The 17,797-nt window shown below is 39.6% G+C and overlaps 1 protein-coding gene across 5 annotated transcripts in view; it reads right to left on the bottom strand.

The window, feature by feature from the left end:
- Window positions 1-10,662: 10,662 nt before the first annotated feature.
- Window positions 10,663-17,797, bottom strand: part of Zfyve16 (zinc finger FYVE-type containing 16) — a 64,081-nt gene continuing 56,946 nt past the window's right edge. For all 5 annotated transcript variants that reach the window (XM_015998997.3, XM_015998998.3, XM_006980487.4 and 2 more), the window contains 3 exons: window positions 17,366-17,471; window positions 16,242-16,409; window positions 10,663-13,086 (listed from right to left, as the gene is read on the bottom strand). In XM_015998997.3, the coding sequence (XP_015854483.1) occupies window positions 12,925-13,086; window positions 16,242-16,409; window positions 17,366-17,471 (436 nt within the window). In that variant the 3' untranslated portion in view covers window positions 10,663-12,924. The remainder of the gene's footprint in view (window positions 13,087-16,241; window positions 16,410-17,365; window positions 17,472-17,797) is intronic.

The raw sequence follows: 17,797 nt of genomic DNA on the forward strand, positions 1-17,797 counted from the left end.
CGCAAAGCAAGAGCTGGGCTGGCGGGGGCGCCACCTCCCCACAGTGCAGACGTCCAGTTGCATCCCTGAGCCTGCCGATTGCGGACTGCAAAGCTAGAATACGTCACCTGACAGCAGGAGCCGAAGCGGTTCTCGACCAGCCCTTCAGAGGGCAATGATTTCAAGTCGCTCTGATTTGAGTGGAAATTATTTTTAGCCTCAACCAGGCCTCCATATTCTCTTTCCATCCCAGCCAGGATTTTCCATCTCCGAAAACACTAGTTAGCCCCATCGCTTTATAGTTTTTCGTTTTCTGCCAGTATCTTCGCATTTTAGTTTGCCTTTTTGCACATTTAATTTACTTCTTTACAAGAAGCACAAACCACACACCTCTCATCTCGAGTTTATTATAGAACCAAATATGAGTGACCATGGTCCAAGAACACCAAATCAGTTACCCCAAATACAGTGCAGTTTCGTGGAGTTTTTGCTGTTTAAGAAGGTCATGTATCATGGAATTTTCCATATACTTTGGTGGAAACATCAGGTATGCAGCTTACAGCAAATGAGGACATCTCAGCTTATATTCTCAGGTGTCAGTTGCTATCGAAGGTTCTTAACTTTTAGGCTGGTGGAAGTTAGTGATGAGCTGTTAGTTAACACTCCAAAAGGTTTCACTTAGTCACATGGATGTTAGGTCAAAAGTGGGAATGTGAGTAAGGGAGCTAAAAAAAAGGCTCAGGATGGTTTGACTGGATCTTCAACATTCCACCGCTCCACAACCTGTTCTTACCTCAGCCTTGCAGAATCTTTTTAACATAGCTGTGGCTCCCCTGTGAGAGCCCGTTCTCGGGTTCCTCCTCCCGGCTTTACCCAGCAGGTCCGCATAGAGGATGATCAGGACCACGGGCCTGAGTGCAGGTGTCTGAGATGGCCTGCACTTGGCTGTGCTGGGGGAGGAGGTCTTTTGCTCCACCCCTTGGTGTCTCTATAAAAACCCTGGGGCAGAGACAGTCGGGGCCCGTTGGAATAGGTTCCAGGCCCTCTCAAGGCTATCCTTTATTTTCTATCTGTTTATCTCTGCTATAAATTCTTCTATCTAATATTTCCTGCTGATTGCACTCAAGAAAACTCTGGGGAACTGTGGGGGTGGTGGGTAAACACCCCACAGAATGGCGCCATGAACAGGGACTAAAGAAAAAGGAAAAAAAGGGACTAAAGAAAAAAAGGGGGAACAAAAAAAAGGGCGGACTAAAGACTAATGAACAGGGACTAAAGACAAAGTAATAGGGACTAAAGATAAAGGAAAATAATAGTTTTATTACAGAGTTTTTGGTAAAGTGCTTTCAGCCCTGCCAGTGGAAAGGCATGCCAGTGTTATGAAAAATATATATTTTTTATATATATTTTTTGGGGAGGCAGGGGTTTTATCCTCGAGAGAAAAGGAAAGCGGACTGGAAGGATGTCCAATGCTGCAACGAAATTCTCTTCTGTCAAAATTTTCTATCTTCTATCCCTTTCTCAATTTCTATCTGTGAAAAATAAGTATAAGGTATAGGGTAGTAATATAGTTTAGGAAAAACTTAGAAGTGTAAGATTGTGTAGGAAAAAATAAGTAAGGTAACTAGACAGGAAAACTCTTCAGTTTTCTCACTTTGGGAGCTATGAAAGCAAACTGGGGAAAAAAATCTTTCTTTGGGCTTTACGGGTAGTAAAAAAGCTCTTCTTTGAGCTTATGGGGAAGAAAAAGTTTCCTATGGAAGCTTTTGACCTGGGGACAAAATGTTAAGTCCAAGCGGCAGGAGAAAGTGATTTCTCCCTGAGGCAAAAATGGGGGTGTAAGAAGTCAAAGTTTAAAGTTGGGAAGTTTTGGGAAAAGTTGGTCTTTCTCCTGGGGGAAAAAAATCTTTCTCTTAAACTATAAAGCTTTTCTTGGAAAATTTGGGGGGAAAAACTCTCTAAAAAGCCTTAATCTTTCTCAAAAGCTCTCTTAAACTTAAAAACTAAAGCCTTTCAGAACTTTTTCTCAGAAGGACAAAAATTAGAATCACCTGAAGATATTAGTATGGGGACCACCTGTGATTAGCTCTAAGGGAAAACAACAAATTTAAGACAGCAAAACCTCTCTAAGTTCTTTCAAGCTTTAAAAATCCTCCCTGCAATGCAGGGGGCAGGAACAAGTTTCTAAAAACCTCTTCTAAGCTCTGTCTCTTCAAGCTAGTAAAAGACAGTGGGTCAGAATACCCTGAGGGAAACGCTTGGGGAGAGCAAGGGTTAAGAGCTATAGAGAGCCCCAAAGGCCAGGAAATTTTGCCTAAGAAAAGCAGAAAAAACAGGCTTTTCAGTTACAGCCAAGCTGAGGCATCAAAGGTTTTGTCTGAGCATTTCAGAATGAAAAGGTGCTCCTAATCGTCTTAATGCAAAGGTCCCCTGAAGCAATGCAAACTGTTAGCATTGTATCTTCGCTTCTGAGCAAAAACCCAGAGGCGACTGGCCAGCGTCTCTGAGTTGGAGTGCATTTCGGGGACACTAGGGTTCCTGCAGTTGTAAACTTCCTGGAGCACAGAGCTGAGGCAGGAAGGTGCAGGACCCAGGGGAAGATTGCTAATGAACAAACAAAGCTAAAGCCGGTGGGAACGGCACAGTTGTCCACTTTCCTACAAGTCCCGGGTTGATAGGTCCACAACTGCAAAAAGAAATCTGAGAAAAAGCTTCCTATCAGAGTAAGGACCTTTCTGGGAAAACAATAAAGCTGAACTGTGTCTGAAGCAGTCGTGCTGCTGAGTCAGAACGCTGTCTGGGGAAAGAGCCCAGCCAGGGCAGAACAGAACTGTCCAGGAGTAAAGCTTTCTTTTCTATCAGAGAAAGCATCTCTTTGAGAAAAGCTTTGTTTCAACTGACTCCCTGAGATGAGGGAGTGTAGCCCTGAGGGGTGATTGCCTCTGGCATAAGCTCTGTCCTTGAGCACCCGGACAAGCAAACACAACCCACTGGGGACTGGGCCAGGTGAAGGCCTGATGAGGCAAAACACATGTCCTAATGGGAGTTTAGAAATGGCGAAAACCTCCCTTGTTAGATTTTCAGTCTGTACGCAAACCACACAGACCCCCTTCAGTAGCAGGGAAAGCCGCCGCTCTAGTGTCGGAAACTGTTTCTGGGGTAGAGGAGATAAACTGAGACCAAACTGGATACTGTCAGGGAGAAAGACTCTGAAGAAACAGAGAGGACAGATTTCTCCCCAGAAAATGCATGACCTGACAAAGCTGCTAGAGTTTGAGGCAGATTCGGGGGGAGAAACAAAAAGCCCCTACCTCCAAAGGCAGCTAGCAGAGGTACAGAGCCGCAGACAGATAGCTGAAGCTCTGCATCTTGGGGGGGGGGGGGAGGAGAGGAACAAACAAGCAAAATGAGATAAATCAGTGGGAGAAAATCTTTCTGAAGGAGCTATGGTACATGATCTTGTTTTTCACTGACTGGCTAAGGCAAGCACAAGGCCCGAGCAAAGTTGCTATCAGAAATGCCAGCCTCGGTGCAGGCTAACGAGGCAGGTGTGGTTCTGATTGGGGCCAGTGTCAAATGAAGGAGAGACACCTGTTGAAGCCAGCTGAGGAGAGAATAGAACTCTCCCAATGTGCCATAGCTGAAAATGTAAAATGCTTGTTCAAATCTCCAGTTGCAAAAGCAAAATGCTTTGTTCAAACCTCCCGGGCAAGAATTTGTAAGCAAGTCTGGTAAAAGAGAACCAGTTGACTCTCAAACCTGATAAGAAATATGGGAAATGATATAAGGGACTGATATGGGACTGGTATAAGGGACTGATATAAGGGAAATGCATTCTGGGAAAGGTAGTTTTTCTGCTAAAGATGGCGACATTGTCCTGAAACACTTTTGTCAGCTCAAAAATACGTTCATGGTAAACTTAAAATACAGCTTTTAAAAGAGTAAGGAGAAAAATCGTCTAAATGTCAGTTCCAATGAAAAATTGAAAGGATACAGAACTAGGTGCTTCGCGGTTTGGGGCTCCGTTGGTAAAATGCCTTATTTACCCTAATAGCTGTGCAAAATTCTTACGGTAGTTGGATGACAAAAAGCTACCTATAAGAGCAAACAAGCCACTTTAAAATCCTTAAAACAAGGGAAAGCAGTTTATACACTGAATGTTGTCTTAGATATGAAGAAACTTATGTTGAAATTAAAAAAGTTCTTTGCCTTTTGAACAAACTGCCTGCAATGAGTAATTCCTTTGCAAATCTAATAAGGAGACAAGGAAACAGGCATTCAAAAAAGAAATGACTGCTTTATAGATGGGAAACAAACTTCAGAAAAATCTTAGCTGTCTTACAAAAGAGTTGCTTCACCTGAAAGTTCCTTATAAGAAATCAATGCTAAATATCACCACTGCTAATAACATCAGGAGTTAAAGCTAATGAAATGAAAATACTAAATCCTGAAACTCAAGTGAAATGGAAAGATCCCTGCTCAGGATTATGGAAGGTTCCTGATCCTGTGTTAATATAGGGTTGAGGACATGTTTGTGTTTTTTCACAAGAGGAGAATGAAGCTTGGTGGTTACCGGAGCGTCTGGTAAGGAGCGTGGAACTAAGGAAGGTCAGCTCCAATGAGGTTCCTATAAAGGAACCAGAATGAAAGTGGCTCAATTAGTGTTTCTGAGGTTTTGTCACTGGTTAATGCAAATAGTGAGGAAATAAGAGTTCGGAGCTGTGCTGTTTTTGGCTTTACTAGCTCCTTTAGAAATATACTTTATATCACCTAATAGCTGTGCAGTATTAGCGAAGAGCTTTACAGCAGCTAAATACGGTAATTTCACCCTAAGCGAGAAGTGAAGTTTTTCAGTAGAGCAAACCAAAAGTACTGCTGTGATAGAAACGTTTGTTTGAATTGAAGTTCTTAGGGAACTATTATGAATTTGGGTGAAGGGACAGCCTCTAGTTAAAAACCGTTTACCGCTGACAGTGCATCTCTGCCGGTTCGGAAAGGTCGAGAGAACTCGGCAACTTTGGGGTGTGGCTTAGTCCTGAGAATGTTACAATCCCCTAGCAACAAGTATCACAACTCTATAATGACAACACTCACTAAATCCCAGTGCTTTATTAACAAAGCTGACTATAAACTCTAAACTTTAGAAATGATGTACGTATTTCCTGTCTAGTTAAGAGAATCTTTCTAATAGAGATGATGATAATAATTAAGAGTAAGAAGTAGAAAGACGAAAATAAGATATGTGAGTCTGTAAAAATTCTGTCTTGTTAGATCTGTGTTAAGAAATCTTTAGGTGTTTGCTAAGTTAGATATATGCTAATGGTAGCCTATATAAGTTTGTAAAATAGATCTAAAGAATTCCTTTAAGAATATAAGCTTGCAAGAAGTAGCTAAGGTAGTCTTAAGACATGTAGTAATAGGCTTGTAAGAAGTAAAGATACTAGTTGTGTATAAGAAGTAATAAGAAATATATTTTCTAAAGTAGTTCTATAGTTTCCTTAAGGAGTATAAATAAGTAGATGTTAATACGTTATATGTGAGTTTGAAAAAATGTAAATGTTGAATGTGAGTCTAAATGCTTTGCAAGGCAAAAAAAAATGTTATATGTGAGTTTGTAAAGTGTAAATGTTAAGTGTGAGTCTATTCTTAATGTATATGGTGAAAACACCTGAGACACAGGTAGTGTCCTAGTAGGCTGCAAAGTAGGCAGTCTGAATGGTTTCAAAAGCTCCAGAAGCCGCTAAGAAGCTAAGAATGGCAGATGCCAGAACCAGCACAAGGCATCCGCAGCTAAGATCCGTGGAATATCAACGCAGCACAGAAAAACCTGAGCTAACAGCAAAAACGTTGCGGTTTAAAATATTACTATAACTAAAAAGGTCTGTTAGTGAGAACAAAAGTTGCAAAGACGCTTATTTGAACAAAAATTATTAATTGCAAAAAGTTTTGGTTGAAAAACGTCTCTTCATATTTGGAAGTGAAAGCCTGATATCAGAATTTTTCTTGTTTGAACTTTTTGAACTTAAAAATGAGATAAAATTACAAAAAGATTTTGGTTATGATTTTCTCATATTTGGAAGGCTAGTACCAGAATTTATCATTTGAATTTTAAGACTTAAATGAAATAAACAATAGAGATTTCATTGCAATGGGACTGTTTTGAGTAATGACCTAGGAACGGTTTTCTGGAATTGGGTTAAAAATGGAACTGTTTAAATGAAGAAATTTATTTCTACCTAGAATCAAGATGCAGTTTTGTATATGCATATATGCTTTATTAACTGGTGATTTATGAATTGTTTTGTGGAACTGTTTATGTAAAAATGGAATTACTTATGGAACTGGTTTTGTGTTACAAATGGAACTGTTTAAACAGAAAAGTTTGGGTTTTCTAACTAGGCTTGAGATTTTGCTTAAAATTATAAAGAAAAGGAAGAGTTAATATTCCTTAGTCTATTTAATTTAAATTGTTGTTTGAGTGGATTAATGTCATGTTTTGTTAGTAAGAAATGCAAATGGGGTATACTAAGAGACTACTTTTAAATTGTGTAAAGAGTTTTATTAAGAAACTGCTTTTGGATGTTTTGCTAAAAGTTTTCAAAGTGTTAATGGTTAGATTGAAAATATTGCTTTTCAATATGGGTTTGTAGGAATTGTATAAGTTTGGGTTCCTCTAACTAGGTTTGAGTTTTTGTTTAAAAATTATAAAGAAAAGGAGGAGTTATGAGATTGAATTATGTTCGCAGAAACCTATTGATATTAATGCACCCTTGTTTTGTGGAGTTAAAGAAATGTTTAAGTTTGATGTGAATACATCGAAGTTTTTCCTATGTTTTGTTAACAGGAAAATTCAAATGATTGAGTTAAAGTTGTAAGACAGAGAAAATTGTTAACTATATATAGCACCATATATGCTAATCCAAATGGTTCTGTTAAGAGTTTGCTTTGAGTTGTAAAATTGAGAGAATTGTGACTATGTATAGCAATATTTGTTAACCTGTTAATGGTAATGATGAAGCTAAGGGATGATTTAAGTTTGTAGTTGCCTTAAGAGTTTTTGGTTTAGAAAGGGCTTGAGGCAGCTAAGACTGCTGTGGTCACCTTGGACCTAATTCAAAAGAGAAATGCCTTCTATATCATCCTCTACTCCCATACTGGGAGGTGTAACAGCTATGGAGATTGCTGTAAGCCATTAATAATTATTTTTTTATATATTAAGAAGGGGGGGAGGACCTGTGGGAGCCCGTTCTCGGGTTCCTCATGGCGTTACCCAGCAGGTCTGAATAGAGGATGATCAGGACCACGGGCCTGAGTGCAGGTGTCTGAGATGGTCTGCACTTGGCTGTGCTGGGGGAGGAAGTCTTTTGGTCCACCCCTTGGCGTCTCTATAAAAACCCTGGGCCAGAGACAGTCGGGGCCCGTTGGAATAGGTTCCAGGCCCTCTCGAGGCTATCCTCTATTTTCTGTTTATCTCCGCTATAAATCCTTCTATCTAATATTTCCTGCTGATTGCACTCAAGAAAACTCTGGGGAATTGTGGGGGTGGTGGGTAAACGCCCCACACTCCCCCACCCCTTAACTTTAGTTAACACATCTACTCTATGATTGTTCTTATTTATTCTTGGTTACTGCAACATAGCTTCCTTGTGTGTCTACTTATTTTTCACTGTTAGTAGATATGTTTTAATTCAAATTGTAGCCTCCTCCAGCTGCTCGGCTGAGACTGTCAACGGACAGTTTTTACATTTTACTTTTCCTGGCACTTGGCGGCACATTCTATAGAAGGGGTTTTTGGATGATTTGGGCAATCCCAAACTTAGCTGTTCCCCTTAGGTTTTCCCACCTGTGGTGTTTGCCTACTCAAGCAAGGGCCTTCGGTTATGTGTACCACCTTATGTGGAGCCTGAGCTCTGATTTCTGTTCCCATACGTATGGGTGGTTGTCCCAGTAGGCACCTACTAGCTTTTATCTTGTAACTGGGCATCCCTTCTCGAATTGTCTGTGATGTTTTAGGATGAAGTTGCATTTTAATCAGCTTTGTTTTCAGCACAAACATGGATCCTAGCATGCATGCATCTCCAGAAACACAGCTTTTCATATCTGCATATCTGTGCACTCTTTGCATTTAGCGCATACTACTTGTGGCAACGACGCCATCAATCTTGAAATGTCTAATTTTACCAGGAAAGTTTTTAGCTCTTTTTTTTTTTTTTTTTTTTTTTTTTTTTTTTTTTTTGAGACAGGGTTTCTCTTTGTAGCTTTTGCGCCTTTCCTGGAACTCACTTGGTAGCCCAGGCTGGCCTCAAACTCACAGAGATCCGCCTGCTTCTGCCTCCCGAGTGCTGGGATTAAAGGCGTGCGCCACCACCGCCCGGCTGTTTTTAGCTCTTTTTATTGACTGCTGGAAACATTAGTATGTTTTGGTCATTTAATACTAGTCGCCACAAAGCCTAAGCTTAAAGCAGAAGCCTGTATGGGCTGGTTTGACCCTGTCAGGGTCAGGAATCAGGAGCTTCCCAGGGGCGGGTCTTGGAAGGTGAAGTGAATCCACGCTGCTTGTGAGGCTGGTTTAAAGGCTTGACTGGGCTAGGACCCACTTTCCATTCAAGCTGTGTTATCAGGAAGCTTCAGTTCCTCAACAGGTGTGCCTGAGCAGCAGCCAAAGCCTGCACCTGGTTCCCCCTACACTAAATACTGGACAGAACAGTGGTTTTCAACATGTGGATCAGGACCTTTTCAGAGGTCAGATATCAGATATCAACATTATGACTCACAACAGCAACAAAATTACAGTTATGAAGTAGCAACAAAAATGATTTTATGGCTGGAGGTCACTAAACATGAGTAAATTTATTAGATGGTCACAGCATTAGGAAGGTCGAGAAGCACGGATACAGACAGACAAGGAGAGAGAAACTGTCATTACCCAGTGGGTCGGCAGGGGCTGCGTGAGGGAGGAAGGCAGGCAGTGGGGAAGCAGGAGGCACCTCCAGAGCAGTGCGTCCCAACTTCCCTAACGCCGCACCCTGAAACACAGCTCCTCGTGTGCGCTGACCCCAGCCATCCAGTTACTTTCGCTGCCACCTCATAACTGTAACTCTGCTGCTGTTGTGAATCATAATGTAAATATCTGTGTTTTCCAAGACAGCTACTTAAGATTATTTTTAATCTTAAGATTAATAATTGACAGAGGCTTGACATTGTTTTTTAAAAGAACCTTTATTGGAGCACTTCAACTATACTTATCTGTATAATCATGGAAATAAAGTTGAATTTTGTTCCTATAAATGCAAAAAATACTTCCCCCAAAGGTATTCATATGGAATTACATACCATAAACTACCAAAAATCCTGGAGTGCAAAAAGTAAGAGAGAGTAATGGAGATGACTATTACCAAAGTACTTTACATGCATTCATGAAAATGTCACAGTGAAATCTATTCTTTTTCTGGGTCTGTAATTCACACCTGTAATTCCAGCACGTGGGAGACTGAGATGGAGGCAGGAAGATCCGAGTTGGAGGGCAGCCTAGGCCACACAGCTAGACTTTGTATTTTCCTCTTCTCGTGATACCTTGTCTTAAAAACAAGCCAATCACTGGTTTTTACAGTTAATATACATTAACAAAAAATGTGCAAAGACTAATGTATCAATTAAGTGGAAAAAGATAAACTTAGATGGTAAGGCATAGTGTCCAGCAGAAAAAAAATTATTCAAATAAAAATAACCATGCAGGTGTGTAATAAAACTGTTGTGAGGAGAGCACTCCTAAGAACACAGGCTAGATCTGTAATGGATTTTTGTTCTTTTCTGCAACTAAGATGCTCTTTACTAGTTACTGAGTAAAAACTGTTCTGACAGAAGCAATGAAACCTTTATGGTCCTAAATATAAAGCCACATCTCCCAAGTAACTGCTGTGGTAAATCTATGCTTAATGTGCTACACTTCATGTAAGAAATGTCACTATGGAAAATGTGTGGATGATCTGGTAAAATGAAGAACTAACCCTGATACTGGGTTGTTTGAAAGGAAGTCACTGTCAAACAAGCAGCTGTGCCCTGTGCTCACCGAAGTGTTATTCACAAAAGCAAGACAGGATACCACTGAGGTCCACCAACAGATGACTGGACACAGAAAATGTGGCCCAGGCCCTCCCGGAGTTCAGGGCTCACACAGGAGATCCGTCATCTCTAACAAGGAGGACACTGACAGGCGTCAGGTGAAGGCAGGCAGGCAGGCAGAGGAAGAGCAATGTGCCTGACCTCACTTCTGTGTGGAACCTAAGAATGCAGAACGCAGACAGAAAGACAGATGCTGGGGGCTGGGGCTGGAGGGGCAGAGTTGGCAGAGGAAAGGGAGACGCTGGGGAGATGCTGGTCAGGACACGAAATTTCAGGTAGGAGAAATAAATTCACGGGTTCTCTTGCACAACACAGTAACTACAATATATTGTGCACCTGAAGAAACAGAATAAGGCATTGCTGTTATGATCTCTGTACCCTGGAATGGTACACAAGAAGAAGATGACCACCTGTTGAGAGGACGTGGTGGAGAATGGGGAAACGTGCAGGTGGGGGGCGAGATCAACACTGCTAAGTTTTCATGTTTCCTTTTGCTGAACTGTGTATATTGTATACATTGTCAAACATAAAGTCACTCAACAAAATAGATAAAACCTAGAATGAGTCAGAAGTTTCTGTTTTATTTCAAGACAGTCTTTTAAAACTTGAATCACATTATCAAAATTATTCTTCCTATTAAAAAACTTCTGTGCATTATTTTATGAAATAATACAGAAACCTGGGCTGCCAGGAACCTACACAACCATCTGAGGAAGACTTATTCAATTATAAGGTGCAATATGCAGTCTCTCCACAGCATTCTGGATGCTTCAGATTTCCAGCCCAAATGTCCCCTATGCTGCAAGCTCCTCTTGAGTAGACATGGGCATCCTCCATTCTGCTCCCTGCACCCACTTAAAAGTCATTTCTCCTCTGCAGCAATTAAAATGTTCCTATATGTTAATTATCTGTTTCACACATCTAGTTCCAAAAAAGAAATGACTTATTTTTTAACCGATGAAACCTAATATGGTATTTTTTTATAAGCAGCACATACAGCTTGTTCAATAGATGCATAAAGCAAGATATTATTTCACTTCATTTTTCAAAATGCAGAGAAACTGAGTTGTGTTAAGTCTTAAGACCACAAACAGATGCTGTAGACTGACTATAGGAGCCATCTGATTTCTTTACTAAAATTTCAAGTAAGTGCCAATGTGAAGACTCTGACCAAGCGGGTGGCAGATGCACTTAGAGAAATCCATCTCCAAAGAGTGCTGTAAAATGTGCCTCTAACATTAAGGCTAGAATTCTAATTTTCACTGGTTGCAGACACTTTGAAAACAAATTCAAAGTTACTTCATTACAGAAAAGCCTTCCAATATTTGGTAAATTCAATATTCATAAATTATGCAGTTACACCACAAAGGAAGTATATAATATACTCGAAAAAAGCACATCGTGTAAAGAAGACAAAATGAGCTTGACAAGCAGTCATCTTTATATTATCTTTATATTACATCATTGCAACAGATGTTGTAGTTGTATGTTGCCATTTTATTTACTATCTGTAACACTTGGCATTGTTTGTGGATATTATTCTCAAATATGTCTTTGGCTGGTCCAACTGTGATTCAGAGGAAAGCTCTGGTCCTAAGACCTTAGCTCCTGAGTTACAGACGTGAGTGACTGGATCTCTAAGTTGCAAGGCTTTACAAATATCCTTCTTAAAACAGGGCTATTTAGTGTGGTTTCTTTTTCTTGGTATATACAGTGAGTGTTTTTGATATAAAAAATATACTCCACATAATAAAAAGGCATCAAAACAATGATTACATTTTATATAAGTTAAATGACACATTTTATCTTTTCTCTTTCTGTTTGAATTAAGCAAGAAAGCTCTATCACAATCTTTAACTTTATGTTAAACATCCCATTATAAAAATAACTGCCATAGAAAGAATTAAAAATATGCAAAAGTAACAAGTTTGTTAAATTATACTTCATACATTGGTGTCAATTACGAAATTCCTAAGAATCACCACAGGAGTAACAGAAACCTGGTTCAGGCTTCAGTTATTGCTACACAATGACTACTTCACGGGGCAACTGGCCTGTCATCATCTGCAGAGTGTGAGACACAGTCAGTGGTGTACTTTGTAAAGAAGGAGAAAGTGATGCACTGTGATACAAAAATATTACCTATTTATATATTAGCAAAGATTTATAAAACACATTTCAAACCATATGTTGCTATGGAAACAACAGACTTAAATAGAGAAGCACAAAATTCTGAAGCACCCACAATTATTTTAATCAGGAAAAAATGATATATATATATAATTTGAGAAGAAATAAAGGCAAAATTCTAAGTTTAATCAAATGGTTGATCTAATCATGGAGGTAGGTCTGCATTCCAATTATACCAATAAGTCACCAGCTTTATTCAGAGACCTGGACGGCTCCGCTCTTGAAACTGGCCTTCACTACTGAATACATTTCAAAGTTGGAAGCCAGTGTCCTCACTAGCATACACACGAAGCAGGCATCTCCTTCATCAAAAGCATCTTGGCATGAAGAGGTATAACTAAGTGCAGATACTTTGGCTTAACATTTAAGTTACACAGTAAATACTATAAATTTTAAGTTAGAAGAACTATTTTTCTTCGTAGTTCTTATAATAAACATAAAGCTATAAAAATGGTGGATTCCTTAAATTTTTAGATATTTAATATATTGTGCTAATGATTTGGAAAAATCATTCCTGCCTAAAAAGCAAAATTACATATTTCAATCAAACATTTAGTGTTTGTAACATTTCCGTTTTAGTGCTGGGATTCATTTTAACAGATAAGTTTACAACATACAGCACAGCACATTCTTTCACTCAAAAAGGTTTTCTAAAATGAAAAATGCTAACTCTATTTCTAAGGGCACACTAGAGTTGGAGGTCCCACCGTGGATCACAGGTATCAGGGCACTATCGAGATCATTTAGGTAGCGCTGAGGCAGAAGTTGGCCTTCACAGCCTGCCTGAAATTCCACCTGGAAAAAAGAAATCTTGATAAGATAATCCTAGAAAATTAGCCCTCTTGTGTTGCTCAGTAGATGAATACACAGAATATTTTGAATATTCAGCTTAAGGATGTTAGTAAAATAATGTTATTTTCAAAGGTATATTCTTCCATTTCTTTTATCTCTTTACTATATAAATTATAAATATTTTCATTGCTTTATACCTTAGATTTCCTTTCAATTAAATACATAAGAAGATGTCTGAAGCTTTTTTAATAATTAGCAATGTAACTTAAATTGAATTAAAAGTGAATTGAAAAATCAACTTAACCATGTTTCAAATGGTCGCAATGCTATGTTTCATGTGAGACGTATGTGCAAGTGTGTGTGTGTGTGTGTGTGTGTGTGTGTGTGCAGCTGCATTCACCCGTGTGTGTCCTAAGTCGGGTCAGGAGGTTGACTTTGGGTATCTTCCCCTGTGGCTCTCCACTTCATTTACACAGGGTCTCACTGTTTCAACTAGACTGGCTGAACAGCAAGCCTCGGGATCTTCCTGTTTCTGTCCCCACAGCACTAGGGTTACAGGCATGGACCATCATCCCAGCTTTGATGTAGGTGCTAGGGATCCAAACTCGGGCCCTCATGTCTGTGCAGAATGACTTACCTATTGAGTCATCTCCCAAGCCCTGCAGTACTACTTAAGATTTAAAACCACTGATGAAATTTCTAATTTTTTTTTTTTTTTTTTTTTTTTTTTTTTTTTTTTTTTTTTGGTTTTTCGAGACAGGGTTTCTCTGTGTAGCTTTGCGCCTGTCTTGGAACTCACTTGGTAGCCCAGGCTGGCCTCAAACTCACAGAGATCCGCCTGGCTCTGCCTCCCGAGTGCTGGGATTAAAGGCATGCGCCACCACCACCTGGCTGAAATTTCTATTTTTATATATTTAACTATAAAAGAAAACAGTGCTTATTCAACCAATACTCATCAGGAGTTTCAGTGAAAAGGGGTCTTACAATAAAGTAATGAAAACAAAACTTCTCTTTCCAGTAGGAAGCATGAGTATAACACATCTTGCTGGAGAAGCAAATAATGTATGAACCCCCGTTTAGAAAACCAGATTCTAAAGAAGAATCTGCCTTGAAAATTGCTACTGAATGTTTTGGAAGAGTTACAAAATCAACAGGTAAGCACTAGACATTCTTTTTTTTTTTTTGGAGCTGAGGACTGAACCCAGGGCCTTGCGCTTGCAAGTGCTCTACCACTGAGCTCAGTCCCCACCCGCACTGGACATTCTTTTCCCAGGTAAGAAGAGCACATCCACTGCCAGTAGAGACGTGTACTAAGGGAACACGGCACCACACTGCACCTATCACGCTGTCACAGTGCAAGTGTTCAGTTGGCCTTGAGATACAGCACAGTAGCAGAGCACTTGCCGGGCAAGCACAGGCCTGGATTTGATGATACACTGCTGAAGTACAGGGTGTGACTAAGGAACTGTCTCAGAAATGCTGACACAAGCCAGGCCTGGTGGAAACAGGCCTGTAATCCAGCTACTCGGGAGGTGGAGGCAAGATGATCCCAACCAAGTGCAAGGTTTACCTGGGCTACAGGGTGAGTTCAAGGTCAGAGACTGCCTTGAAATAAAAAAAGGGCTTAAAAAAAAAAAAAAAAACCAGCTCTAAGATGGAACATCTGCCTTGCATATAGGAGACCTGGGTTCAAGCTCTCACTTCCTATTTGGGGCAATATGTTGATATCCATTGAGTGCATACTTGGATCTGGCCACTATACATCTAGGAACTCGGGTTTTTTTTTTTTTGGTTATATTTACACTTATGCAAAAGCAAAATACTGTCAAACTAAATTTCAATCAAAATATACTAAATAATACCTAATTAATTGTCATCCACTTATTTAATCAAATATGACTATTATACAATCATTAAAAAGGATATGTACTAGGGCTGGAGAGATGGCTCAGTGGTTAAGAACACTGGTGCTGCTCTTGTGCAGATCCTGAATTCAATGCCCAGCAACCACATGGTGGCTCACAGCCATCTCTAGTGGGATCTGATGCCCTCTTCTGGCATAAAGGCATATATACAGATAGAGCAATCACAAATCTTCAAAAGAATAGGTACTAATATATAATTTCTGATATATTAAAAAAGCATGGCAAATAAAACATCTGAAGAGGAGTGATAGAGGTTTTATTACACACACATACACACTTGCTTGTACATGCACAATCACAAGAAGTATATAGTACTAATTGCCTGATGAGGGAGCAGTAATTAAGGAGAGTCTGAAGATGAAGAAGTGTTTTAGAGTTAAGGGTAAAAGGAGATCTTTCCAGAGCTATAGCCTAGCTCTGCTAGGAAGCATTTACTTTGTAGTCTAGACTTGACATCTCCAAGGCCCACCAATTCCATATTATACAGCTTGACTGCTACTCCTTGGAAACATTTAATGAAATGGTGTATGCGTGCATGTGTGTACTTTTAGATTTTTAAAATTTTGAGTCATGTACATCTAATTAGAATAAATTCCAAAGCCTGTCACAGGACAATTACAGACCAGCACACTGGTCAGCAGGTTACCATGCTGAGTGAAACAAAATCCACTGGATCACAGCCACACTCACTCAGTCACAGTAGAAGCTTCCCACAATAAGAAGTGAATTGTGGGAGAAACCCTACAGCCTACAATACCCAAAATTGTCACTTTTGGACCTTTTACAAAGAAGCCGGACTTGAGTTAGAGATTAACAAAGGTAATAATACATGTGAAGTGTGTGCAATTTCTGGCTCAGGATGAGAGGGTAGAATACATGTCTAGCAGTAAGACCTTGGGTTCCATTACCAGCAAAACACACACACACACACACACACACACACACACACACACACACACACAACAACAACAACCCTACCACCAACAAAAAACAAAAACCCCAGGAGACCCCCTTTTCTCAATAGGTTAAATAAAAATCTTGATACTTTAATTTAAATTGTATCAATTTCCGGAGCAGGCAGTTAGAGGCCTGAAGTCTGAGCGTCACCCCAGAACTCACCCACAGAAGGAGAGAACTGACTCTTTCACATCTGCCCCATGGCACACATGCCCCACACAGAAACAGGTTTATATAAATAGAAATTCCAAAGATGCATCACAAAATACACCTTACCATATCAGTGTCGATGGAAACTCTGAGTCCAATTCTGTTCATTCTGTTACTCTTCAGCGTTCTCAGGTGAGGGCACAGAGCGGCACTACAAGCCGTGGCTATTTCTTTCGCAAACTGGTAACTAGCTGCTAAGACAGACATGTCTTGGTCCTTTAGGAAGTAGAACACCTGAAAAATCAGTTAAATTAGAAAAGAAATCATGATTATGACTAAGAAGGCAACAATTATTGCTTTCAACTTTAATAAAATCCCAACATTAGAGCTTTGAAATCACTGGTTGAGAGCATTCTACGTCTACAGCCTGAATCTGTATGATAAATAAAAATTTAAACGCAAAGACTACACAATATGGGAATGGCTCAGCTATTTTGCCCAAAGTTGACTTGTCTCAATGCAATCCTTGTTAACTCAGTTCAGAGCCCATACACAAGAACATCTGTATGGAATGAGATCAGACAGAGACACTATGATCTATACTTGTTGTATCCTCTACAGTCTGTTCACTCTGCACACATGAGGTTACCAAAGTGCCCTGAGGACTCGGACCACCAGGCTGGGAGGCTGTGCTTCTGGAACTTCAGTCTCTGATCTTATAAAACACTGAATGTGCAAAAATGGTTTTCACATGAGTGACAATTATAAGTGGCTGTCAATAAAATCTTGTATTGTAACAAAAATAATCTAGCCAATAACAGTATAAAGTGTAACTATTAGCTGTCAAGAAGTACTATCAAGATGAGGGCTTAAAATAAGTCTATGCAAATTCAAATCTGGGTGTGAGAGATTCTGGATGGAAATCTGTTTCAGTGTGGAGAGTGGAATGTATAATAAACTGTATCTAGATATTCATAGACTGAGTGTGCAGTATTTCCAAGTAAAACACACACACACACACACACACACACACACACACACACACACACACGGGCACACACACACACACACACACACGGGCACACACACACACACGGGCACACTCTCACACAGACTATCTGTATCTAGATATTCATAGACTGAGTATGCAGTATTTCCAAGAAACACACACACACACACATATACACGGGCACACTCTCACACAGACTATCCAAGCACAGCATGTGAAGGAAAGAGACCTTTCTCCATACCTCAGTACATCTCACAGTCTTCTCTTCAGTTTCAAAATCTGCTTCCAGTTTTATTTTCTCACTTGGAAATCCTTCTAATGATATTCCGTCTACTGAACTGATAACACTGCATAATAAAGTAGAATACAATATAACTAATATCACAGTGCTGTCTATGAAATTAATTACTGAATTTGGAAAATGAGATGAGAAAATCAAAGTTTTACATTTAAAGCAGCAAAAAAATATCTCAATTGTATATAAATAATCATCTATCATGATTCCTTGATTGTGTGATTATTTGTATTTAGTAATTATATCTCCTTTTTAATATGTCCAATTCAGACCCAGGTCTAAAATACTTTAGTTTCTTAACAGAAAAGTATCTCACAAATTAAACACTATTTTCTGAGGTTGGGATGTAACTCATTTGACAGACAGCTCTGAGACTGA

This window comes from Peromyscus maniculatus, chromosome 15 (genome assembly GCF_049852395.1).
Source record: "Peromyscus maniculatus bairdii isolate BWxNUB_F1_BW_parent chromosome 15, HU_Pman_BW_mat_3.1, whole genome shotgun sequence".
Taxonomy (NCBI): domain Eukaryota; kingdom Metazoa; phylum Chordata; class Mammalia; order Rodentia; family Cricetidae; genus Peromyscus; species Peromyscus maniculatus.